The sequence below is a fragment of the Grampus griseus genome (genome assembly GCF_964374135.1).
Source record: "Grampus griseus genome assembly, chromosome: 16".
NCBI classification, from domain to species: Eukaryota; Metazoa; Chordata; class Mammalia; order Artiodactyla; family Delphinidae; genus Grampus; species Grampus griseus.
In genome coordinates this window covers 52472360-52499107 of record NC_139010.1, presented here as the reverse complement: position 1 = coordinate 52499107, position 26748 = coordinate 52472360, and the positions used below count along the sequence as shown (strand labels likewise).

Below are 26748 nucleotides of genomic sequence, written 5' to 3'. Positions count from 1 at the left end.
TGTTATTTAGATTTGCCAGGTGGAGAATGTATAGCTTTAGAATTTTCTCTTTGATTTCAATTCTCTGTAGCTAAGCATTTTACCCCTATTTTTACTTAATTATCAGTTTTTGATAAAATTTCTGGCTCTGATGTCAGTGCGTCGGTTATATTTACTGTGCTATAGATAGAGTGAAATTTTTAATTTGCTGCCAAACAAACCAAGCCACGAGGCTACCTCAGGTCCTTTGTACTGGTTGTTTCCTCAGCCTGGAAAGTTCACCCAGATATCCCCAGGGCTTGCTCCTTTGCTTCCTTCAGGTCTGGACCCAGATGTCACCTTTCAGAGTGGCCTTGATTAATAATTAATAATAATTTTAATAATAACAATTTAATTTATTAATAATAATTTTATGTAAATTAGCAATCTTCCTGTCCCACTACCCATCACTCCCGTTCCTCTGACCCTGCATAATTTTTCTCCATAACACTATCACCACCTGATGTATCATATTTAAATTTATTATTTGTCTCTTCCAACTAGGCTCTAAACTCTGTGAAGTCAGGGACTCTGCCTGATTTGTTCCTTCTTTATTCCCAGTACCTAGAGAAGTGCCTAGCACTATAGTGAGAATGTAGTACATATTTGTTGAATGAAGGAATCTTTTACTTGCTTCTCATAAAGGTAAGCAGTGTCACATAGTCAAATGAATAGGTCATTTGACTCAAATCTGAATCCTGACTCTGCTGCTACTAGCCCAGGTGACATGAGGAAAGTGATGCTTCTTATTTGGGAAACGAAGATTTAAGTCAGGTCATCTCTGTGGTCCTATTTAGCTCTTGCACTCTGTAATTATTTCCTCTCTTTTGTTGCTCTTTCTCACTTAAAAATTTTCCTGTTTTAATATTTTTTCCTAGTTCTGGCTGTAGTTGTATGATGGATATTATCAATTACTGACAGTGTTCCAGTCTCTTGGTTTGGGAGGAAACTCAAGAGATAAGCTAACATTTTCATAGGTCTTAATCTTTCTCTTTCAAGTCTCAGTTTTTCCCTTTTAAGTTTATATAATCATAGCACACAAACTTCTCAATCTCATCCTCCTGTCCACCAAGGGTATGGCTTGCTTAGAGGGAGAAGGAGGACACACACATGCTGTTATCAGCTCTGTCAGCCATGCCTTCTCCTATTAGCCTAAATGTAGGCATGCGTTTTGGCCTGTTCCTCCTTACCTACGCAGTGTTTCTAACTTGTCAGTTCTACCACGCCATCTGGGGTAAGCAATTCCTTCTCCCTCTTCACCACTACCAGCACACATAGCATATTTCAAGCTTCTTTTTTAAACATCTTGTTTTTTTCCTCATGAGAATTCATGTGTATTCAAAGTGTATCTTCAGGAAGTTATTTTAACCCCTGTTCAGTTCCTTGATCCATCTCGAAAGGCCATATCACATTGGGAAGTAATAAATCAGCTATTTTACTGTCAACATTTTCTTCCAGCCCATTTGCTTATGTGGACCCCTTGCACTGTAACATGGCCTATTTGTACCTTGAGCTCCTCAAAGACTCACTCAACGAGTATGCATATGCAGCAGAGCTAGCAGGCTTGAGCTATGACCTCCAAAATACCATCTATGGGATGTATGTAAGTACCCACGTCTTAGAGCCTTCCACTCATCAACATTTTTTATATTGATTTGCTGGAAGCATTTTTGATTGAGGGTGTGAGTTTAATTTCTTTTTTTGTGACTAATCATATTTTCGCATCATTTAATTTTTAAGTTAGCTCTTACTGTTAAGTATTCAGCAATATGCCATTCATATTATGCAAATTTTCCTTGATTTCTTTTTTTTTAAACATCTTTCATCAGACTGTCATATTTTTCTCCTCAAAACAAAATTGGACCCTGATTTAGGTTTAGACCTCTCCCATTCTGTATCTGAAGTCTTGGTCTTTGACAACAGAGAATGAAGTCTTCCTGCCATTGTAAAACAAAAGGTTGGCCTATACTATTTCCCTAGAAATTCAGATCATGAGGCTGCATATTCATACTCTTCGGTCATGTTTCTTCATTACCATGCCACTGCTTGAGGTATCAAAGCATTTCTTTTGTTTTTCTTTTTGTTAGTCGCTACATTTATGCTGATCCTCTCCATTGCAACATGACATACCTGTTTATCAGGTTATTGAAGGATGATTTAAAAGAGTATACATATGCAGCACGCCTCTCAGGTTTGAGCTATGGCATTGCATCAGGAATGAATGCAATACTTGTAAGTAAAATGAAAACGAAAGAAAAGGCGTCACACCGTTTAAGCATTATGTTGAGCTTGGGAAAACTATTAACTTCTGCATTTTAAAACATGAAGATTGATGGTTTTTTCCTTGCACCTTTTTAATGATTGAAGAACTCAAGTTAGTATTAGTTCCACTAACAAATGATTTAGTAGAGTTTAGTGCATCTTGTGAACATGTATTTATGCTACGTTTATTTGCATGTTCCTCTGCTTGAAATGTTTAACATATTAATCCTGAAAGCATGTTGTTCTTTCCATGTATTTGAATATATTAACATCTGTAAGTGAAAGATACCCATAGTTACTGTTGTGGTGCTGAATTTTACTTATATTATAAGCTTCTTTATTTCTGCTGACAGTAGTAGAAAGTTCCTGTGTTCAAATATGACTGACATTTTCATTTAATTTATCTTGTAGCATGTATCATTAACTACTTTTAAGTGTGTTTTAAGATAAACATTATTAAATGCATCCTAAGAAATAACTAGATCCTTTCTCTTGAAACCGTTTCTGTTATGTTTCCAAACTTATATCTCATTTCCAAATTAACATCCCTCTTCTAGCACACATTCACCTTCACTTTTCTTAAAAATATGTTGTATGTTTTCATAACAACTAAAATGAGAGCATGCACTGTGTACTCTTTCTAATTCTATACAAAAGGTTTTAGGGTTTTTAAATTTTATTTATTTTGCGGTGACTTTTTTTCTTCATACAAGTAACTTCTCTGGTAGTTTTTGTTTAATGTATAAGAATATATATAACCTAACCATTCTCAGAGTCCAGGGAAATTTGAAGCTCAGAGGTCAAAATAAAATCCAAATAGAAAAGTAATAATCTATGGTTTATTTTTTGCTGTTGAGTTTTAGTAGCATATCACCATTAAAATAAATCATTTTTAATGTGTGACAGATGGGCTTTCTGCTAGTTGTCAGTCTAGTTCCCACAGTACAGGATGTGCTTTCCATGGGCAGTGACCTTCACTCCTGCTGAGATACTTGCCTATCAATTTTCTTTTTCTTTTTCTTTTTCTTTTTCTTTTTTTTTTTTTTTTTTGCGGTACGCGGGCCTCTCACCATTGTGGCCTCTCCCGTTGCGGAGCACAGGCTCCAGACGCGCAGGCTCAGCGGCCATGGCTCACGGGCCCAGCCGCTCCGTGGCATGTGGGGTCTTCCCGGACTGGGGCACGAACCCGTGTCCCCTGCATCGGCAGGCGGACTCTCAACCACTGCACCACCAGGGAAGCCCCTTGCCTATCAATTTTCATAAGGTAGAGGCGTCCAGAGATATTCTAGTTCCAGTGTATCCTCTAACCTCTGTGGGTGCCACCATGTGGCAATATAATAGTAGGAAATGTGATAATAGGCTTCCCCTGCTTTTCAAAACGTTATGCTTTCAGAAACTATTAAAGTAAATTGTCCTAAGGCAAAATCCAGACAGTACATACAGTGTATCCTTACTTCACATCTGTTTTGCCACTGGCTTTTGGTACATCAGCAGAACTCATCAAACAAGCAAGTAGTGAGACCTAAGGACCATTATTGGGCAACATTGGACAAGAAAAGTGGCAAAATGCCATATGATACAAAATTGGGACTTCCTGATTTCTTAAAAGATGATTTTTAAAAATATTTAAATATAAACAATTTGGGGACATATCCAGTAGTTTGCTAGGTAACCCTCCCCTATGATTTTTACCTTCTTAACACAACTATAAAAATCTTAAGCCTGCCATTCTTTAGAAATTCTTTTTGAAGGTTAAATTTAAAACACATTCTATAATTAATTTTGACTTAATGAGAACTTGAATTTTGATGATATATAGTGTGTACTGCCGTAGTTTGGCACCAGGTAAGTTTTCCTGCTATTGTTTTTGTTTAGGAAAAGCATATGCTTTTGGATATTAGTAAATAAAGATGGTCAATGTTATCTTCCTAAGTGTCGAACTATATTTATGAGAAATGAAATTCATTTAATTTCTTGTTTTATTTTTATTTTGATACACCTGGTTTGGGGATTTTCTACATGTTTTAAAGTCAAGTTGAAGTTGTTTCATGTTAATTTTAGACTTTTAATATCCTGAACTCTTTCCGTAGCTCTCGGTGAAAGGTTATAATGACAAGCAGCCAATTTTGCTAAAGAAGATCATTGAAAAAATGGCTACCTTTGAGATTGATGAAAAAAGATTTGAAATTATCAAAGAGGCAGTAAGTTTTCTCAACTTATTTTTATAATTTTTTAATTCATAAGGTGATATTGCCACATTATGAACATTTTTGAAAAAGAGGCGAGGAGGAAAAGAAGCATTCATAACCCTGTGGCAGTCATTTTATCCTATCTTTGCTGAATCCTATACTCTATCCAGAAGGAAAGCCTGGGAGACTCTGGTGGACACCTGGCCCCTTTCTCTGTAGGCCCTAAGAGCTAGGATAGCACTGACTTTCAGAGAAGAGCCTGAGGTAGACCTAGTGGCTTTCAGGGACTCCTTGAAGGTTTCATCCAACCTCCATTTAAGAAGAACACTCTAGGGCTTCCCTGGTGGCTCAGTGGTTAAGAATCCGCCTGCCAGTGCAGGGGACACAGGTCCGAGCCCAGGTCTGGGAAGATCCCACATGCCGCAGAGCAGCTAAGCCTATGCGCCACAACTACTGAGCCTGCATTCTAGAGCCCATGAGCCACAACTACTGAAGCCCACGTGCCTAGCTCCTGTGCTCTGCAACAAGAGAAGCCACCGCAGTGAAAAGCCTGTGAACTGCAACGAAGAGTAGCCCTCGCTCGCTGCAACTAGAGAAAGCCCACGTGCAGCAATGAAGACCCAACACAGCCAAAAATAAAAAATAAATAAGTAAACAAACAAACAAATAAATAAAAAGGGAAAAAAAAAAGAAGAACCCTCTATTCTGCAGGAGGGACCTCAGCCTTCCATGCAGCCTTGTCACATTAGGGCAGACTATTTAGACTTGATGTTATCTTCCACTTAAATTCAACTCATGGTTGGTCCAGTAATGGAAATATGGGATGGATAGCTACTTTAAAAGCCAAACTATGACCTTCATTGTACACCCAAAGAAATTATCATCAGTTTTCAAATCAAGATTCAATATTTTATATATATACATATCCATGTTGCTTGCTTAGAGAGACTTTTGGGATGACCTTATGGTGAAGAATTAAAGGATGCCAAGAGATGGAGGCCTTGAAAACTGGGGATAACTTTCTGAGAGATGAAAGAGATCCCGTAGTGAAGGTACTTAGAGTACATGTCAGATGCTGGGGTTAAAGCAGCAGCCTGGACAAAGAAAAAGTATGCCCAAGACTTCTCTGGTGGTCCAGTGGTTAAGACTCCAAGCTTCCACTGCAGAGGGCACAGGTTCGATCCCTGGTCAGGGAAGTAAGATCCTTCATGCCTTGCAGTATGGCAAAAAAAAAAAATAAACCTTTTGAAAATACAACATGCAATCGTTTTTTAAAATTTATTTATTTAATTTATTTTTGGCTGCGTTGGGTCTTCGTTGTTGCATGCGGGCTTTTCTCTAGTTGCGGTGAACGGGGGCTATTCTTCGTTGAGGTGTGCAGGCTTCTCATTGTGGTGGCTTCTCTTGTTGCAGAGCATGGGGTCTAGGCACATGGGCTTCAGTAGTTGTGGCACACGGGCTCAGTAGTTGTGGCTCACGGGCTCTAGAGCGCAGGCTCAGTAGTTGTGGTGCACAGGCGTAGTTGCTCCACAGCATGTGGGATCTTCCCGGACCAGGGCTCGAACCTGTGTCCCCTGCATTAGCAGGCGGATTCTTAACCACTGCGCCACCAGGGAGGTCCGCAATCATTTTTAAGACTCAGTGTACACACCTCACTCCTGATACTATTTCTGGTGTTATAAGGAACATATATTTTAATTGAATTTAATTGAAGTTCTGTTCTCAGAATTTTACCTTTTACATTTCTTAACTTTAACTTTACATTTCTTAATTATGGGCACAAAAAACAAAAAAATTACTTTAAAAAAATAAGACTTCAAGAAAAAAGAAAGAAAAAGCATGCTCTTTAGTTTAAGTATGTATCAAAGGGAGAGAGGAGTAAGTCCCATTCTAAATTACATAACTTCGAAAAGGAAGATGAAGCAGATATCTCTGCATCCCATTTAACACATCATTTATGCAAAATGAAGTTTGATTATAGCTGACCTTTTGAAATGATTTTAAAAAGATCGATAAAATTAACAAACCCACGTCTCCCTTCACTAGTATATGCGATCTCTTAACAATTTCCGAGCTGAACAGCCTCACCAGCACGCCATGTACTACCTCCGCTTGCTGATGACTGAAGTGGCCTGGACTAAAGATGAATTGAAAGAAGCCCTGGATGGTGAGACTCTTTCTACTTATAGCCTAATGCTTTCTTCATTCTTTTCTAAAATCATTTTGGTTTTATCCTATTACCTAGTATTTATGCTTTCTAATGACTTGTAGTTCCATTAAAGCCAGCTGTGCATACTGTTTTTTGGGTTTTTTTGTTTTTGTTTTGTTTTTGTTTTTAGAAAAGCAGTGGTGGCCTTTGAAGTGGCTTTTGTATTCAGGCAGTTTATAACCACATTTGCTGTTTTCAACCTGGACCCACAATAGTCAGTTATTACTGTTAACAGATTTCTGCAGATGACAGTGTTTTGACCCAAGCACTCACCTTGTTAATATTGAAGTTTTCAAAAAAGGAAAAAAGGGCTGAGCTTGAAAGTCTTATCACACAGAAAGAATGCTTACGCATTTTTGTTGTTTTTGTTTTTGTTTTTTTGCGGTACGCGGGCCTCTCACCATTGCGGCCTCTCCCGTTGCGGAGCATAGGCTCCGAACGCGCAGGCCCAGCAGCCATGGCTCATGGGCTCAGCCGCTCCACGGCATGTGGGATCCTCCCGGACCGGGGCACAAACCCGTGTCCCCTGCATCGGCAGGCGGACTCTCAACCACTGCGCCACCAGGGAAGTCCTTTAATGATCTTTTATGACAAGTCCTTTCTTATTATGTATCACTGCGCCTTTGATGACTTTAGTGACAAATCAAGAGCAAAGTATTGAAGGTCATTATTTTATTGGTTGAGTAGGCATATAGATTATAAAATTCATTAACTAGAACAGATACGTTTTTAATCTGGACAGTTAATACACTTTTCTTTGTAAAATGATTATGAGTCACATCCGGTTGTAACAAGCAGGAATTTTACCTTTTTTAAAAAATACCACATAATTGATTTTAAATACATTTTCAAGAGACCGAACCTGCATTCAGCATGATCCAAAAGCAGAGATTTGGGGATTCCCACCCCCTTTGTTAGATTCTGGGTCAGATGGTATATGAATTGTAAGCAGAATTAGTTCTAAAGTTTCACATAGGTGTGTGATGCCTTCCTAAAATGTGTTTTATAAAGAGAAAGTCAGCACTTTTTCGGCTGAAATTTTCTGCTCTAATAATCATTCTGTTTTGATATATATATTCATCAATAATCCGGTAATGCCAACATGGCTTAATCTGGAGACAACTCAATATGAGAGGCTGGCTCCCCCGTGACTCTACGTCTGTCAGCTCTCCAGGTGCCAGGGTAGCAAGAACCTCAGAATTCAGTGTGGTCAAACCGCATTTACTGCCTGCCTGCTATGCACCAGGCGCCAGACTGCAGGTGCTTGAGATTAAAAAATGATCAATTAGGTGGGGTTTCTTGGATCAAGGAGCTCCAGTCTAGTGGCAAAGCGTAAATGTAAAACATTGTTTTTTGTAGAGGCAAAGAGACTGAGTATTGTTATAGAAGTTTGCAGAGAGAGCTGAGGGGTCTAGTGAAGGGGACTTCTAGGGCAGTGCAGTGGAGTGGGATGGGTATGCATTTTGGAATTAGATTCAAATGCAGCTCTGCCACTTACTAGCTTGATGACTTTGGACAAGAAACTTAAATTTTCTTAACTTCAGTTTTCTCACCTTTAAAATGGGGATAATAACGTATAATTTATAGTTTATAAGATAACATCTATAAAATGCCTGATGCATAGTAAGCACTTGTTAATTCCCTTCCTATGTCTCTCTTTAAATTTTATTCACTAATTTTAGCATCCATTGTAGCATTTATTAGTATGGTGTCCTAATGGAGAAGGGACAACTCTTCTTTACTGAAGAATTAAATCAGTACATGTAAAAGTAATGAGAAGAACAGAAAATTCACTATTAGGATTCCATAATAATAATTGATACAGGCAATATCCACCATTGAATGCTAAATTAGTGGGTAAAAGTTAAGTAAGGACAAAATATTTGTGTGGTCTCAAAGTATTTCCTCCAAAGTAAGTATTTAAAAATTATAATGGGAAAAGAAGGCATTGGTGGGGTGGCTTTTCCTAATTGCTTGTAGAGCATCCATGAGTTACTTAATTATAACCAAAAGATTAAAACAGTCCCCTGGCAGACAGCACTATAGCCACGTGGTGGTCAGTGTTTACATCACCAGTATTACAGCGTAACAGCATCATGTGCCCCCGATGTGATGCCCTGAGAAAGACATATTACCTCTGGGGTATTCTTTCTAAGGATACAGAAGCTCAATTTAAGCACGAGAAAACACTAGACAAGCCCCAATAAAGGGCATTCTATAAAATAACTGAGCAGTACTGCTTAAAACTCTTAAGGTCAGAGCTTCCCTGGTGGCGCAGTGGTTGAGAGTCCGCCTGCCGATGCAGGGGGCGCGGGTTCGTGCCCCTGTCCGGGAAGATCCCACATGCCGCGGAGCAGCTGGGCCCGTGAGCCATGGCCGCTGAGCCTACACGTCCGGAGCCTGTGCTCCGCAATGGGAGAGGCCACAACAGTGAGAGGTCCACGTACTGGAAAAAAAAAAAAAATCTTAAGGTCATGAAAGGCAAGGAAAGACCAAGGAACTGTTACAGATTGGAGGAAACTAAGGACACATGACAACTAAATGCAAGGTGGGATTGTGGATTCGATCCTGGAACAGAAAAGGGATATTAGTGGAAAACCTGAAATCCAAATAAAGTCTGTATTTTAGTTAATAGTATTGTCCCAGTGTTAACTTCTTAGTTTTGATCATCATCCTATGGTTGTTAAAGATGTTAACGTAAGAGAAAACTGGGTGAAGGGTATATGGGAACTCCCTGTAATATTTTTGCAACTCTTCTGTAAATCTCAAATTACTTCAGAGTTTTTTTTAAAAAAAACTACCTACCTTATAGATAGAGCTTACTATTTCTTACTCTTGTTTACAGATGTTACCCTTCCTCGCCTTAAGGCCTTCATACCTCAGCTCCTGTCACGGCTGCACATTGAAGCCCTTCTCCATGGAAACATAACAAAGCAGGTGCGGGATTGAGGTTTTAGCAATAATCTTTTATGCATCATTGCAAGAGAAAATTTTACCCTAGTTGGTCTAAGATTACGAACTAACCACCACAGTGTGGCTGTATAAGCACATTAGTGTTGACTCAGGCTTCCCTGCCCTGTGCAGGAAGGTAGGGGAGGGTATAGGGGGAGCAGAATGATCATGGTTAACTGTGGACCTACTTTCACAGCTGTCTCCTCTGTTTTTGCCTGCCTCTTGCAATCATTGAAGGAAATGGGAATAATTATCCCTACTCTGTAGGACAGCAGGACTGTGTAGTGGATAAGAGCACATGGTGTAGAATCAGCCTGGATTCAAACCTTGACTCCTCCGCTTACAAGTTATGTAATCTTCTGAAAACGTCTTAATCTCTCTATGCTCAATTTCCTTATCGGTAAAATTACTTATAAGGATTAAATTAAATAGTATATTCTAAGTGTTTAGCACGTGGAAAGCATTCCAGATTCCCTTGGTAGTCTGTCTTAAAAGCCCACACTCTCTACCACTCTGTTATATTGCCTCCAAAACAATATGCCAAGGTCAGGTGCTAATAAGTGGCTGAGACAGTATTCTTCCCCAGGTCAGTTTTATTCAGAATAAAGCCTCATGCTTACTTCCTTTGCTTTGCTATAGCCCCAGTTGTCTGGTGTGGGTCATTGACGTGGGACCACCTTTCCATCATCAATACCTCCCCAGCTTTGGCAGTGCCTTTTCCCCAGAATCGAGATCAGCGCTGATGATTGTCTGGGTCTCTGTTTCTCTTCACTGCTACCATACTGACTCTATTGCAAATTGATGAGTTCAGTTTTTATCCATTTGAACAGAATCAAATGTATTTAAGATTTAAAAATCCACTTTTATGATAAACTAGGTTAGTTTGTTTCACAAGCATGTTGTTTCATATTGCATGGGCTACTATCTAATCAAGATACCTTTGTGATTTGTAATGTGCTATGACCTATCTTCTTCCACAGGCTGCATTAGGAATTATGCAGATGGTTGAAGACACCCTTATTGAACATGCTCATACAAAACCTCTCCTTCCAAGTCAGCTGGTTCGGTATAGAGAAGTTCAGCTCCCTGACAGTAAGTGGAAATGCTGTATCTTTGGTAATGGACTACTTTGACATAATATTGTGTGTGATTACAGATGAGTTGAAGTCACTTGGATGATAATATATAGTTTTATGGTAAAGATCTACTGGGGTCCTCTACTATTTATAGCTAGAGGTAGATAATTCTGTGGGAAAATTATCTGTAGGAGTGCCAAAGAGGTAAAATTGGAGGTAGGCAATTATTTTGAAGAGAATGATACTGGAATTGACTGGTAATTGAGTATAGAGGAGTTAGGGAAAAATCACAAAACTAAAGAAATGTTGACTGTGAAGCATGAAATAAAATTTATTTATAAAAAATGTAAATTAGAATTAGGAGTGCATAGGAGTCTTTGGCAGAAGACTCACAGGTGCAGATAACACCATGTATTCATTGCATGCATATTTGATAAGGAATTAATATAAAGAATTGATAATAATATATTGGAGTTTGCAATGTTGGGTTACTTTTACATTAACAGTGGTTTCCTTTGATATAGAACTCATTAAGCATTATTTTCAATATTGTTCACAACTGTATGGTGGGAAGTATGTTAGACCAGGGATGAGAAGCCTTGATTTTTTTCTTTGAACTTTTTCTAAAAGTAATCACTTCCTCTTCTGAACCCCCAGCACAGGTTTTCTGAACCTTTCCTTGTTTAACCTACTCAGCACTTCTTCTCTTGTATTGGGATTGAAGTGCATCTCCATCTCCCCCGTTAGGCTATACCTTTCTTAAGGCTGGAGTCTGTGTCTGGCTCACTTGAGTAGCTACTAAAGCATTACCTCAGGATCTCTCTGTTGAATGCTCAAAGACACTTTGAGCACAGCACTGCTATTCTGCATGGCCAGTCATTACAGACCTGATAATGGTTACTTTCAAACTTCACTTAGTTTGTTCCTCAGTCACCGCAGCATGGCAGAGAGGGAGAATCAGGAACTGCCATTCAAGGGAATTCCCTGGTGGTCCAGTGGTTAGAACTCTGCACTTTCACTGCCTAGGGCCCTGGTTCGATTCCTGGTTGGGAAGCTAATATCCCACAAGCCGCTCGGTACAGCTGAAAGAACAGATGATTGAATGAATGAACAAACTGCCATTCAAAAACCATAGCACATGGTCATCAGGCAGTGACTAAGCATGGTGTATTTGCTTAGTCACATTTACTGCTCATGGAATAGTTGTCAGATCATAAAGCATGGCCATCTGTTTATAACTTTGATGAATACTTGATCAGCATATCTGCGTTTTTGTCTTAGCTCTCCACCGTCCAACTTTGTGTCCTTGGACAAGTCACCCCGCTTCTCAGGGTCTTAGTTTCCTCATCTCTAAAGTAAGGTGTTAGGCTAAGTCATCTCTAAGCACTGTGCACATTTGTGTAAATTTGTGAATTGACCTTCAGTGTGGGTATTGGTAAACAATATTAGAAATAGAATGCTAAGTAGATACTGGCACAACTAGTCATTTAGAAATTGTTTTGTATGGTTATTAAAACATAGGTAGTATTTCTGTTGAAGTTCTTATAGATACTAGCTAGTTCTAATCTAGTACGTACACTACATTGTAGATTTCATTAACTATGGATCTCATTTAGCATCAATACTTAGTCATAAAATGGGTTTTTTGTAAGTGTTTTGCCCTTTAAAGTCAGTGAGTATTTATAGAGGGCCTACCAAGGACAGATCACTGTATTAGGATTCCCTTGGGTAAGTTGAGTTTCACATTCTTAATGAATTAGTTGTAATAGTTTGGAACTGCCAAAAGACACCAACCGAACTGAGCAACTTCCTAACAGCCAAACAAAACAGTAACTTTATTAAACCCTAAATAAATTTTTGAACGTGTTGCTGTCTTCTTGAAACTTCCTAGGAGGATGGTTTGTCTATCAGCAGAGGAATGAAGTTCACAATAACTGTGGCATCGAGATATACTACCAAACAGACATGCAGAGCACCTCGGAGAACATGTTTCTGGAGCTCTTCTGTCAGATCATCTCCGAGCCATGCTTCAACACCCTGCGCACCAAGGAACAGCTGGGTGAGGGGGAAGCAGGGGATGGCAGGATACCTCAGTCCTTGAGGAACAGCCATTGTCCTCGAGAGCATTCTCCACATGTACAGTCCCCTAGCATGACGCTTCAGGCATGCTGTACTCAGAAAGACTGTGAAAGCCTGTTTGTGGGGAATCCACTTCTAGAAGATAAGCAATTAACATCTTATGGACATTACAGCAGTTCTTAAGGAGATGAACTGTGTTTACAGTACATACGAGTCTATAAAAAGGTCATTTCGGGTGGGATGCTAAGGGAAGTCTGTTATGGGTGACAAGGTGGGAAGCAAGCCATCCACAGAAGCTTAGATTTACTGAATTTTGGGTTCATTGAGGGGGCAGGTATTTTCTTTTATTCATCTTTGTTTCCCAAGCCTGGGGCACATAGAAGGTACTCAGTAAGTGTCTGTTGAGGAAATGTTTTGGCAGAGTTCTGGGCACTGTTAAAAGCCTTGGAGATCTTGGCAGGTGTGATCAATTAAGGAAAGAAACAAGCCCCAGTAATGTACATTGAATAACCAATGAAAAAGGATTTGGGTGAGTGTCCCCAAGTAACAATCTTTTTTTAAATAACCACAATGGTAGATGCTGGACAGCAAAAGTGGATAAGTTATGGATGGTCTTTTCCTTCATGGAGCTCACAATCTAGTCAGGGATGCAGACCTGTAAGGAATAATTGTAGTACAGTGTGGCAAATGCTACTAAGAGTGTTCAAACTCTAAAGGCTATGCTGAAGGAAGGGAGGTGTGGTTTGGGGCAGAGCAGCTGGAGAAGGCAAGCCACGAATGCTGTTTAGGAAAGATGTAGACGGTAGGTAGTGTATGAGCTCACAAGATGACAATGGAAGTATGACCTTCAGTTACTTGGTCTAAAGATTTGCAGTCTGAATGGAGTTGGTCCAGGAATGGGTTATCTAGCAAGAAATGCAATAGTGGAGGCAAGTTCACATAAGGAACTTGGACATGAAAGGCAACCGAGCTAGGACAATGGTTAAGGGATGAAAATGAGTCCAGCATTTCATAGGGATGAGAATAACTTTTTTTTTTTTTTTTTTTTTTTTTTGCGGTACACGGGCCTCTCACTGTTGCGGCCCCTCCCGCTGTGGAGCACAGGCTCCGGACGCGCAGGCTCAGCGGCCATGGCTCACAGGCCCAGCCGCTCCGCGGCATGTGGGATCTTCCTGGACCGGGGCACGATCCCGTGTCCCCTGCATCGGCAGGCATCGGCAGGCGGACTCTCAACCACTGCGCCACCAGGGAAAGCCCGAGAATAACTTTAACATGGATTGAAGGGGATTAACTAGCAGACAGGGAGGAGCCTGGGAATATTGAGTTTGAAAGATAAACAAGGGTTTTATCTCCAAATTTCTAACTATTCTTCAGAGAGCTCTTCTGCCCTGTCCTTAGGAACTGATATTTTAATTGCTCATTTCTTCAGAGGTGAATAATATAAAGCCCTAAAGTAGATTTTATTTGCTCTGACAGGATAATTTTTGAAAGATTAAGAGTGACCCATGTCTCAAATGCCAAGGTCCTGACTGGCTGGTGTTTGCGTTTCAGGCTATATTGTCTTCAGTGGGCCACGCCGAGCCAATGGCATACAGGGCTTACGGTTCATCATCCAGTCGGAAAAGCCACCTCACTACCTAGAAAGCAGAGTGGAAGCTTTCTTAATTACCATGGAAAAGTCCATAGAGGACATGACAGAAGAGGCCTTCCAAAAACACATCCAAGCATTAGCGATTCGTCGACTAGACAAACCAAAGAAACTGTCTGCAGAGTGTGCTAAATACTGGGGGGAAATCATCTCCCAGCAATACAATTTTGACAGAGGTAAGACAAAATTAGGGCCCCAACATTCATGGCATGTAAGTAAAACATTTGAGGACATTGATGCCATTCTACAAAATGGTATTTGTTTCGTAGGTGATGTTCCAGTATGATTTGGGATGGGGGTGGAGGCATACCACTTCTAAAGAATCTTTATTTAATGTAACAACAATTTGCTAGTAGAAACTTTAGCTTTTTTTTTCCTTCTCTGAATAGGAGCTGGATCTATCTGTGTCTCATAATAATGCACTAATAATAAATCTGATTTCACTTTTTGTGTTCATTCAGTACGCCCCTGAGGCTCTGAGCACAGATATGTAGGTATTTCTCATAACTCTAAACGGAAAATGTGCAAATTGAACTCTCTTGAGACAGGTGCTGCCCTGGAGGCGCAGGGGTTCAGATGTTTCCCTTTAGGGATCTCCCAAAATTTGTCAGTGCTTTTAGATTTGGGAGACTGTGCTCCCCAAAGTGTCCTGCTTATCAGCTTCCTTTTGCCTTTCTCAGAACAGATTAACAATGGAGTGCGCTCAGCTACACTAGAAGTCAGAAAGAGTTGGGTTGTGTTCTCACTGTGACACCAACAAGCCAAAGGTCTCAGCCAAGTAACATTTTTTGGGCCTGTGTTTCCTTACCTGTAATTTTTCTAGCAGTTGGATTCACTGTTAATAGTACTGGGTTGGCCAAGAAGTTCGTTCAGGTTTTTCCATAAGATGTTTCGGAAAAACCTGTGTGAACTTCTTGGCCAACCCAATACCTCCCACTTATTGAGCATTTGCCCTGTGCCCCTGGTATTGTGTTATTGTCAGTTAAGTAGTTGTTATCGCCAATTTCTAAATGAGGAAACTGAGGCTCAGAAAACTTGAAGTGACTAGCCCAAGACCCAACAGCTCATAACTAGAGAGACAGGATATCCTCTTACTTTTTACTTGAAATTTATTCCCTTACTACTTGCAGGAGCAGATGATCACTCAAAAAGATGGATTCTTAAGAGTGTTGGAGTGAAGTATATTGTCATTTAGTGTAGTGTTCTGGGATACTTAAAATGAAAATATTGTAAATTCTTGTTTGATTACTTTTTTAGATAATACAGAAGTTGCCTATTTAAAAACACTTACCAAGGAAGATATTATCAAATTCTATAAGGTAAGTTCAATTTACATGTTTAGATTTTGACTGATAAGGAAATACTGTATGCACTGTGTTGTGTGTTGCTGCTTTGAACCCATTCAGGCAGGATTTATGAAGATATTTTTATGGACCTAAGTATTTTGTGTGTGTGTGTGTGGTATGCGGGCCTCTCACTGTTGTGGCCTCTCCCGTCGTGGAGCACAGGCTCCGGACGTGCAGGCTCAGCGGCCATGGCTCACGGGCCCAGCTGCTCCGCGGCATGTGGGATCCTCCTGGACCGGGGCACGAACCCGTGTCCCCTGCATCGGCAGGCGGACTCTCAACCACTGCGCCCCCAGGGAAGCCCTGGACCTAAGTATTTTTGACACATATTACTGTTAGGAAAAAGAAATAGTCCCTATTGAACTCAGTACTGTTTTTCTCTCCCTCTGGACCGAGGACCGTGGTGGCCCTTCCTGGCTTCCAGATCCACCTGTTTAGGTTACCCTTCTGTTTCTTCTCTCTGTTCCTTGCCCCAGCCCGCAAAGAACATCGCTGAGCTTTTGGTGGGAAGAAAGAGCAAAGAAAACAAATAGAACTTGGGAATCCGATTATTTTCCAGTCTCTGGCAACTATAAATCATCTTCACTAATTTAGGTGCCACTATGGCTCCTTTTAAAAATAAATGATTAGTGGGCTTCCCTGGTGGCGCAGTGGCTGAGAGTCCGCCTGCTGATGCAGGGGACACGGGTTTGTGCCCCGGTCCGGGAAGATCCCACATGCCGCGGAGCTGCTAGGCCCATGAGCCATGGCCGCTGAGCCTGCGCGTGCGGAGCCTGTGCTCTGCAACGGGAGAGGCCACAACAGTGAGAGGCCCGCGTACGGCAAAAGATAAATAAATAAAATAAATGATTACTCACCTTTGAACTGTGTTCAGAGATCTTCTGAGTTGTTTTTTTTTAATTGTGTTTATTGAAGTATAGTTGATTTACAATGTCGTGTTAGTTTCAGGTGTACAGCAAAGTGATTCCATTTTATATATATATTCTTTTTCATATTCTTTTCTATTATAGGTTATTATAAGATATTGAATATAGTTCCCTGTGCTATACAGTAGGATCTTATTGTTTGTCTATTTTATATATAGTAGTTTATATCTGCTAATCCCAAACTAGAGATTTGTGAGTTTTTTTTAAAGTAGAATGACTTTTTATACTAATTATTACATTTATTTATTTATTTTTGGCTGTGTTGGGTCTTCATTGCTGCACGCAGGCTTTCTCTAGTTGTGGTGAGCGGGGGCTACTGTTCGCTGCAGTGCGCGGGCTTCACATTGCAGTGGCTTCTCTTGTTGCAGAGCGCGGACTCCAGTAGTTGTGGCACGCGGGCTCAGTAGTTGTGGCTCGTGGGCTCTAGGGTGCAGGCTCAGTAGTTGTGGCGCACGCACTTAGCTGCTCTGCGGCCTGTGGGATCTTCCCAGGCCAGGGCTAGAACCTGTGTCCCCGGCATTGGTAGGCGGATTCTTAACCACTGCGCCACCGGGGAGGTCCCAGATTTGTGAGCTTTAAATGCCTGAGTTCGCTGAGAAAGTTCAGTTCATCAAGAGAAAAGAGAGGCACCACCATTAAAGTTTTCCCAGTACAGCTTGAAGAGGTTTACACCATCCAAATTTTCCCCACCTGTAACAGAATTCATAGAAGGGTAGCAAAAATTTTAAGTGGGCATATAATGTGTAGTAACCATGCTAAGTGCAGAAATTAAAAATTTATGCTGCAATAGAGGTGTACCTAAAGCACTATATATATTCTTTGTAATGTATTGAGACCTCTAATTTGTGTAAAATACTTTTATGTCTGTTTTTTAGGACAAGGAACAAAATTCTACTCCATAATTACCATAGTGCCTTAGAATTATACCTTATCTAGTATCCTTAGCCACTTCTCCTGGTTCATATCTGATTTATCAGACACCAGGTTTTTCGTTGGGAGCTCAGGTCCTGCCTCATGCTAACATCTCTGGGAGGGATGTCATCTGCTTTTCAAGGTCATTTCTCAGGGATCTGTTGTAACTGCCGTAACAGGAGTGGTGCTTGCGGTTCTCATTGGAATGATTTTGTGAAATTAATTGTACAGTGAAGGCTAATCAGATGTAATTCACCACTGTTGGTGCTGTGTGGGAGAGTGAGGAAAAGGAAATAGCCCTGAGGTGGAGGTGCTGATAGTTTCATAGAAGAAAAGGGTGATTTAGCGCGTCTACCAGTTACTTTCCCCCCAGATCCTCTGCAGGACGACAAGGTTTCTGGTCTCTGTATGTGCAAACAAGTATTCATATAGCCAGTAACACCTTAGCAATAAGAAAAGAGAGACAGTAGCAATTTTAGGTTCAAAATTTGACAGTAAAAGACAGTATTTTGAATGTTCCTTTCTCAGCAATGGGATTTGAACCATTTTGGCTATGGACATGGCTGGCTGGGCAATTTACCATTTTCTTTACCTCATGGCTCCCTTGCATTGTGTAGAGGAATTGTGCTTTTTTGCAGTGATAGTCTTTTTTTTTTTTTAATATTATTTATTTAGTTTTAAATTTTGGCTGTGTTGGGTCTTCGCTGCTGCATGAGGGCCCTCCCCAGCTGCGGCAAGCAGGGGCTACTCCTTGCCGCGGTGCACGGGCCTCTCATGGTGGTGGCTGCTTCCCCTGTTGCGGGCTTAAGTAGTTGTAGCGCGAGGGCTCTAGAGCGCAGGCTCAGCAGCTGCGGCTCACAGGCCTAGCCACTCCGCGGCCTGTGGGATCCTCCCAGATCAGGGCTCGAACCTGTGTCCCCTGCACTGGCAGGCGGACTCCCAACCACTGCACCACCAGGGAAGTCCCAGTGATAGTCTTTTAAAAATATATATATTTTGACAAGGGGGAGGCTCGGCCTGTGAAGGGGCAGTGGGTATATGGAAAACCTGTGCACCTTCCATTCAATTTTGCTGTGAACCCAAACTGCTTGAAAAAATAAAATCTATTAAAAAAAATGTGTGTGTATGTATGTAACAAAAAATGCATACTTTTTTTTTAATTTAAATTTTTTTTTCTTTTATTTTTTGGCCACACCATGCAGCATGTGGGATCTTAACTCTCCGACCAGGGATCGAACCCATAATCCCTGCAGTGGAAGCACAGGGTCCTAACCACTGGACCACCAGGGAACTCCCAACACATACATATTTTTAAAATAAAACAATATATAAAATAAGATTCTGTTCTGAAATATAACCCCAGGTAGTCTTTGTGTCTGTGGAGAGAGAGCTGCAGTAGGACCGTGAGGGGCAGAGTTGGGTGTGAGAGCAGGGCTCCAGGACACGTGTCCGCAGCCAGGCTGTTCAGCCATCCAGAGCCCTGCTCAGAGCTGCTGGCCTCACTCAGTGATCTGTGGGGCAGCAGCAGGAGCACATATGGCCTCTGAGCACAGACTCTGGGCTCAGCCCTATCACCAGCTAGCTAGCTCTGTGACCTTGGCCAAATTACTTAAGCTTCCTTATTTACAAAATAGAGATTATGGGGTATTCATTGAAATGAGGTATGTAAAGTGATTGGCACTTAGTAGCATTTATTAAACAGTCTCTATCGTTATCTCTTTATTAGTAATACTCAATCTTAGGATTTTTAAATATTTTAATCAGAATGTTTTAGATCGGAATATGTTTTCCTCCTTGGTGTTATAAAGTGGGTTTTAGTTGTGTTGATTTACTACTTAAGACTGTTACACTTTGTGAGGTTAGTTACTTGTTCTCAACTGCCTACAAAAGAGGGTGCTCGTGTTCAGCTCTCTTTGGTTCCTAAGACATTTATTTTAAGACATTATTAGTTATGTGTGTTCAAAAAGAATGATGACTTACTGTGAGGTTTCCAGAAGAAATGAAGATTTCTCTTTCCTTCCACAAATTCTGTTATTTATTTGAAGTTACAGGTGGTACCTGATTATTGAATTTGTGAAAAGAGCAGTTATAAGACTGACTTTCTTGTCTTAAAAAAATGAGAGTGTTTATTACCAAGCTTACGCTAAATCTAGAACAGGCTCTCCCTAGCTATGTTCCATGGTACAAGATACTAATAGGGGATACCTAGAAAAAAGGGTTTCGTGACCATGTACGTTTGGGAATGACTACTCTTTATTCTCATTCTTGGTGAATCACAGAGCATGTTAGCTTTTGAAAAGTTCTAAGAACCCCATAGTTAAGATTTCTTTAGCCCAGCATTTGTTTAGTTTTGATTAACAAAATATTTCCTAAGCTGCTGTCACTATGGACACTTTTTTTTGCACAGAATACCTATAAGTATCTCTTAGGACTCTAGTGTTCCTTAGAATAGAGAAATTCTAAGAAATTTCTGCAATTGGTTGGTTTTTAGAAAAATGGGGATTATCCAAAGTTGGTCAGGAAATTGAACAGGATATTCTGCTGTAACCGATACAGGTTAAGAGGGCGATGAAGGTTTGGGTGATAAGGGATCAAGAATAGATCTTTGGAAGCAAACGTTTTTCTCCAGTAAGATGCTCTCAGATGAGGCACTGCATGTTACTGGAGGCTGATCTGGGCTGAGCTCCTGAAAGAGGCTGTTCTGCCAGCTGGCAGAGCCATGGGCAAGCTTGCTGTGCAACCTCAGCAGGGCTTCCATTGCAGCTGCACAGGGCCAGGCTTGCAATAACTGTTCCGTAAATAACCGTGAGTCAGTCTGGCTTTGCTGATGATCTCTTCCTCTGAGGTTACAAAACACTGCTGCTGGCTGAGGCATCAGGGGAAGCTTCATCACAACTTGTGTTTTCCCTTTGGAAAAGACAAATACAGGTCCAGCATCAAGGAAAAGGTGAGGAGACACTTCCCCACAGGATCCTTCTGCCAACATACCACTCCTGGCTTTCTTGGTAGTAACTAAGGGGAGTCCCTCAAAGCAACGTGGTGGAATGGAGAGAACAAGCAAACCTCACTTCTGGCACCATCCCTTCCAAGCTGTGTGACTCCACCTGTGTGACTCTTTGTTTTAGAGTCAGAGTCTCTAAAACAGGAATCATCATGATGTTTAGCTTACAGAGAATCAAGTGAGCTAACATAGGAGAGAGGCTGATACAAGATGACACTCAAGAGATGTCAGTTTTCTTCTTTTCTTAGGAGGCAAGCATCGTGGTCATCCCTTAACTAAGCTCAGGCCATTGTCTCTGCAGACACTGCAGATCAGTAGGTGCAGCCCTGCATCACACCCCAGTGAGAACTAGGCTAGGGTTTTAATCCCAGCCCAGGTACCTACTAGCTGTAGGAGCTTGGGAACTTAATCTCCTTGGACTCACTTTTCTCATTGTAAGATGGGGTTAAGAATAATTCTTGCCTACCTCCTAATTTTTGTGGAGTTCAAATGAAATACTATAGGTAAGGGGAAAGAAAGGGAGGCATCTTTACTGTTTCTGACTGCGTGAGAGCTGATTCTTCATGGTCGTAAGAGAGCACCTCATTTTAAGTTCCTTAGTGGGGCAAAAGGGTGACTTTGCTATTCTTTCCAACCAGGAAATGTTGGCGGTAGATGCCCCGAGAAGACATAAGGTATCCGTCCATGTTCTTGCCAGAGAAATGGATTCTTGTAAGTATTGAGTATTGGCTTTTTCAAGAGTGTGTTTTTAGGCACGCGATAGCTGTACCATGCCATAGTCACAGCCCTTATAGACCACCAGGAAGTAAAGGGGCACAGAAGGGGAACTAACTGGAGACAGGGTCTGCTCTGTCAAAGCAAAAATAAGGGGAAAAAGGAAATGAGGCAGTGAAGGAGAGAGCCAACAGCAGAGGACACAGTGCCGAGCTGGCCACAGCTCCATAAGAAAACAAGGCCAGGTGCTGGTAGGGCATCTCCAAAGAAGCTGCATGGGACAACTGCATGTGGTGGGGGAAGGGTGAGCAGTTTATCTGTCCTTCCCATCTCCTGTCTGTGACGGTTTGCCCCATGACCATTTACTCCCCCGGCCTTCCAGGTTGTTTTACTGGGTCCTTCCGGGTGGCCAGAGCCTCAGGGTCCAGTGAGGTCAGAGCTGGGCACTAAAGCAGCTGTGGCCAAGGCTATTTAAGCACAGTAACATCATGAACCATCATTAGGGACACTCTGGATAGGAGGCAGGACAAGCGAACAAGGCCTTGGGAGCACACACCCTAAAAGGATCTGAAAGGTACATGAACGGGACCTGGTGCAGAGTTTTAGTGAGCTGAGTCTGGTTTGTGTGTGTTTGTTTGTTTGCTCTTGTGTTCAAGTATCAATAAGTGCAAAGCATTAAACCTTTTGTTTTTTATAGGTCCTGTGGTTGGAGAGTTCCCATGTCAAAATGATATAAATTTGTCACAAGCACCAGCCTTGCCACAAGTAAGAAATATAAATATCATGTTAGCTTGCCCTGTTAGAGGACTTCCTACTTAGAAGGAGCTTGTTCACCAGGACACATAAGACCTGGAGATTTCAGTTTATGAGGTATTCGGGCATCTACTTTAGGTCTCCCTTAGAGACCAGGTTGCCATTCTTTCCTTTTTCAGCTGCAGAGACTCAGCCTTTGCCCTTATCCGCCTTGTCCTCTAGCTTGAACAGTTGTGTTACTCTGCAATGAGTCATCTCCAGCCACATTTATCCCAGCCTTTTCCATGGTGTTTGTGCATTTTAATCATCTGGAAAGGTTGGCATTTACTTGCAAGAAGAGGAAGCTGGCAGTGTAATTAGGCTCTTGCCGGATGGGCACACTGGCCTCTACCACTCTGCCAAAGCGGCGGTCCTGAGCCCTCAGTGGGCCTGCCCTCGAGTGCCCAGAGGAGAGCCAAGATTCTTCCCTCTGGCCCAGAGTCCCACTGGGGACATTCACCATAGGTTTGCATAGACCCTCTGACCTTACTGATCCAGGAAGAGAGGTCAGTAGATATAATATGTAATATATAGTGTAGAAACTAGTGTGTTTATGTAAAAATAAAGTTTATGTCCTGTTCGGTCTGCTTTTTAGGCTAAATACACTAAGAGAAAACTTTTTTTCTTTGCAGCCTGAAGTGATTCAGAACATGACTGAGTTCAAGCGTGGTTTGCCACTGTTTCCCCTTGTGAAACCACATATTAACTTCATGGCTGCAAAACTCTGAAGATTCCTCATGGGCGGGAAAGTGCAAGTGGATGCATTCCCGAGTCTTCCAAGGGCTAGGAAAACAATCTTGGCCACTTTAATATTTTCTGGTTCACTATTAGAAAAACAGAAAAAAAAAAAAAGTTGTCAAATGTCATTATGTAGAAATATTAAAAATCCAAAGTAATTAAATTACAAAATCTTATAGATGTAGAATATTTTTAAAATACATGCCTCTTAATATTTTAAAAGTTTTCTTTTCATTACTAAGAGAAATGTCCCTTATATAACAGTACTTAAAATGTTGGATGATATTCCTATAGAAACTTCCTTATTCTGTAAAATAGTCACTTGTCAGAAGAAAAATATGTTAGCTTTTTTCTAAAAGCCTCCTAGGTTGACAGAAAAGACTTCAAAACATGTAGAAAGATAATAACCTTTTTAAAAATGGATCCTCAACTTCGCTTTCTACTTAATGGTTTCATGTAAATAATGGAGAACATTACATTTGGCAGATAATGAACAAAGCAATGTCATTTTCTTTTACTAGTGAAATTGCTGATTATATAAGGCATGGTTTTAATCTTTTTATAGAATTTGAACATGTTTTTTATTCAAACTAGTAAAATGCTGGAAAACTCTAGAACACCCTACTTATTTACAGTGCTAGAAATACAGACTTACCTTACATCAATTTTGTCCCAAACTGAATTTCTCAGGATTACTGTGATTTGTTTTTTTCTGATTGAATTATATTGACATTCTTGTTCATAGTTGGTTTGCAGTGTTCCATCAGTGTCACTTTTTCCCATCAACACGTTGCTGTATTTATTTAACAGAAACAAACAGGGTCAACTTCAGATCCCACTGAGTGTGTGACATGCTTTTCCAACATCATCTATTCTAAACACCTGTAACTTTTTACTACCACGAAATTGCAGTCAGTATACGAACCAAAATATTTGCCCCATTATGAATATAAAAGGCAACACGTGCACAGACACCTTTTTGGAGGTATAAAAAGGAAAGCCTTGGATTCTTCAATAGCATGCTCTCCATAGAGACTTGGAATCCTGTTTTGCTACCAGTCTAATACTGCCTTAAGTGTAAAGTTACTTTTTGAATATATAAATTCAAACATACAAACACACAGATGATGACTGGAGTGAACTTTTAAAAAATATTTTCTTTCATGAGATACAATTTTGGATGAAATTGTTACTGTAGATTTAACAGCTGTTTTGAAATATTAAAACTTAAAGAGAAATTGGAGACATACAGGCACTAGTAACAGTAAGTGGCCCTGTAGTTCACTAACTCAGGCAAAGTAAAGAATGGCATTTTCAAATGACATTTCACCTCCATATGACTTGATTTGCCAGGACTTCTTTCTGTAGAGCCATGTCTTTTCACATCTTAAGTTTTCACATTTGCTGTTTTTCTGAATAATCTGAATTTGGGGCAAGAATGATAATCCCAGCTGTGGAGGCTGCTTTCGAAAGCGGGGCTCCATTTCTACTGTCAGACATATGTGGTGCTGTAACCATCTTTTTATCCCTGCCTTCAAGAGCTTCCTTGTATGAAGCCTGTCCTTGTCCATCAGAAGGTGCGTGAGTCATCGTCACTTCCTTCTGGTTTTATGCATTTGTAGACTATGCAGCTTTTCATCAAACTGCAGATATATACGAGAGGGATCAAAAACTAGTCCTGAGTGCATAAATCCACCACTGGAAAAGTAAATAATCCACTTATATCTTTTCTGTGGAAAATTATGTGCTACTGGGTAACTTTTTGCTCTTTAAAAAAAAAAGGGAGGGGGTGAAATTGAACGGTGTCACTTTTATGAGAAAGTCACGTGAAGAAATCTGAACGGCATCTCGTGTCATCTTACAGGAACTGTGATTGCTCTTGAGCGTACTCTAGCATTGTCTGGTTTCCACTTTGGATCGAGAGCTACTGTTGGATCATTCAGGCATCCTTATGGATTCAGCTACATGGGTCCAAGCTGCAGTCCCTGAGCAATAACAGACTACCTGGCTACTGCTCTTTACTCAGCGCTTAGTAAATGAGATTTGCGAAACACACTAAGGTGTTAGTTACCCGTGACTTTTTGAAAAGTCTTCTTTTTCACTGCTTGATGTGGAAGAGAGAGCATGTGACACAGCCAGTACGTGGTAGAGTGCTAGGGTAATCCTGTTTACAATAAATTGCCTGAATTTCACCTCTGGAGTTTGCATTTGTATTATTTTTAGTTTCAGTGGCCAATCCTCAACCTACCTCTCAACATCCCGATTTGACGATGTTTCTTGCTTTCATTGTTCCCAATGTAGAAAGCAGTGGATTTTTTTTTTTAAGTGAATCTGGGTAACAGTGATTTAATAAAATAAATGGGTCAATTTCACAGTCTTAAGAGTAGATCACTTTTGTAAAACAGGAATCTCAGTGTGAGAGGCTGAACTCCTTGCTGACCCCAAACCCAGAAAGATTTGTCCTGTGAGTTTCAGGGAGGAGAATTCAGAAGGCAGAAAAAATATTTCTCTCCTCATCTTCCTCGCATGTCTCCAGCGGCAGGTTAGGCAGATACCTTGTCCGATCCCTGGCTTCTTACTCCCTGTCAAAATAATCTTTCTACTCGTGTGGTTACCAGCTGGTTCAACCAAGCATTTCAAGAGGGAATCTTCAGTTTCCAACCTAGGACAGTAGTGCAGGGCACGTGGTCAGCTTTGTGCTCAGGGAGGATGCAGCTGCCCCATCCGGAGGCCTGGAGCTACCCCAGGTTTTAGGGCTTGGTGCAGTTTCCGCCTCTCTCATGGTGTGTGAGGGGAATCATCTGGTCCCCTTCTCTTAGTCTCAGCATGTTCATGGTGAAAACCAAGGATTCTCACATACTCATCTCCCTTTGTAAGGATGGTTCCTGCCCTCCTAAGCCCTCCCTGGAAGGGCCTCTGACCAGTAGGCTTCTAGATCCCTAGTATTCTGTGCTGCCCATCCGATGAAGTTCATTCACTGTCCTTATCAACCTGAACGATGACCACTCCATGGTTTCTTGTGGCAAAGCATCTTGGTAGTACTGAATTGCTACTTTTCTCACCCAATCTTTTGACATGGGAGGACGATGATTAAAATCATCATCATCCCAGGTTTTCGGAAGTGAAAATAGGCTCAGAAAGGCTAAACAGTTTGCCCCAGACCGTGCAGGAAGCACGGATTCAAACCTCTACGCAGATCTTTAAACTCTAGTTCTCATTGTTCCATGTGGATTTCCTGTAATAATGGGTACCAAGTCTACAAAGGTACTTGTGGAACAAAGTAGAAGGGCAGTTGTTTTTACATGTGTATGAAACTTAACTTTTTTCACTGATACCTCCTTAGTCTCCCAACCTTTGCCTATTTTGGAGGGAGTGAAACCAAGTCTCAGAGTCTGTGTCCCTCTCCTCCAGTCCTCTGTTGTTTCCCCTCTGCTGGACTCCCTTGTGGCCAGTTATCACCACTGGGATCTCCCTCCCTCTTGGAGTCAATCCAGACCCATGCCTCCTGGCCTGCTAGGCCCTTAAATCAATGCAAGCTCTCCTTGCTGTCGCCCCTGGAGTGATGAGATGATCTGGAATCCTTCAAGTGATTCTGAATGAGAGTGTGAAGAAGAGTCAAGTTCATCTGTAACCCCACCCCTCCAGGACAACCACATTTTTTGCATTGTTATTTTGCAGTCTTTTTGCTGTGCAAGTAGAATGGGGTCATATATTCAGTGTTACAACTTTTTCCATAGTCTATATTGAGAATCTTCCACGTGGGTACTCTTGGGAAATTTGTGGTATTTGCTGCTGTTGTCATTATTATTGAGTTTTTGGTTTCATACTGTAGTTTGTTTATCCAGTCCCTCTTAAGAGTGGGATATTTAGGGTGTTTTCAAACTCT

At 41.1% G+C, this 26748-nt stretch overlaps 1 protein-coding gene across 2 annotated transcripts in view; it reads left to right on the top strand.

Annotated features, from left to right (window-relative positions):
* IDE (insulin degrading enzyme) overlaps positions 1-25054 on the top strand; it is a 112137-nt gene extending 87083 nt beyond the window's left edge. The window contains exons 15-25 of one of the 2 annotated variants that reach the window (XM_082673153.1): positions 2106-2250; positions 4371-4481; positions 6516-6636; positions 9524-9615; positions 10611-10722; positions 12598-12765; positions 14337-14609; positions 15691-15752; positions 21257-21329; positions 22030-22097; positions 22757-25054. In XM_082673153.1, coding sequence (XP_082529279.1) covers positions 2106-2250; positions 4371-4481; positions 6516-6636; positions 9524-9615; positions 10611-10722; positions 12598-12765; positions 14337-14609; positions 15691-15752; positions 21257-21329; positions 22030-22097; positions 22757-22852 — 1321 coding nt within the window. In that variant the 3' untranslated portion in view covers positions 22853-25054. Of the gene's footprint in view, positions 1-1476; positions 1622-2105; positions 2251-4370; positions 4482-6515; positions 6637-9523; positions 9616-10610; positions 10723-12597; positions 12766-14336; positions 14610-15690; positions 15753-21256; positions 21330-22029; positions 22098-22756 lie in introns of both variants that reach the window. The other variant, XM_082673152.1, reaches the window with a different exon arrangement.
* The last annotated feature ends 1694 nt before the right edge of the window (positions 25055-26748 follow it).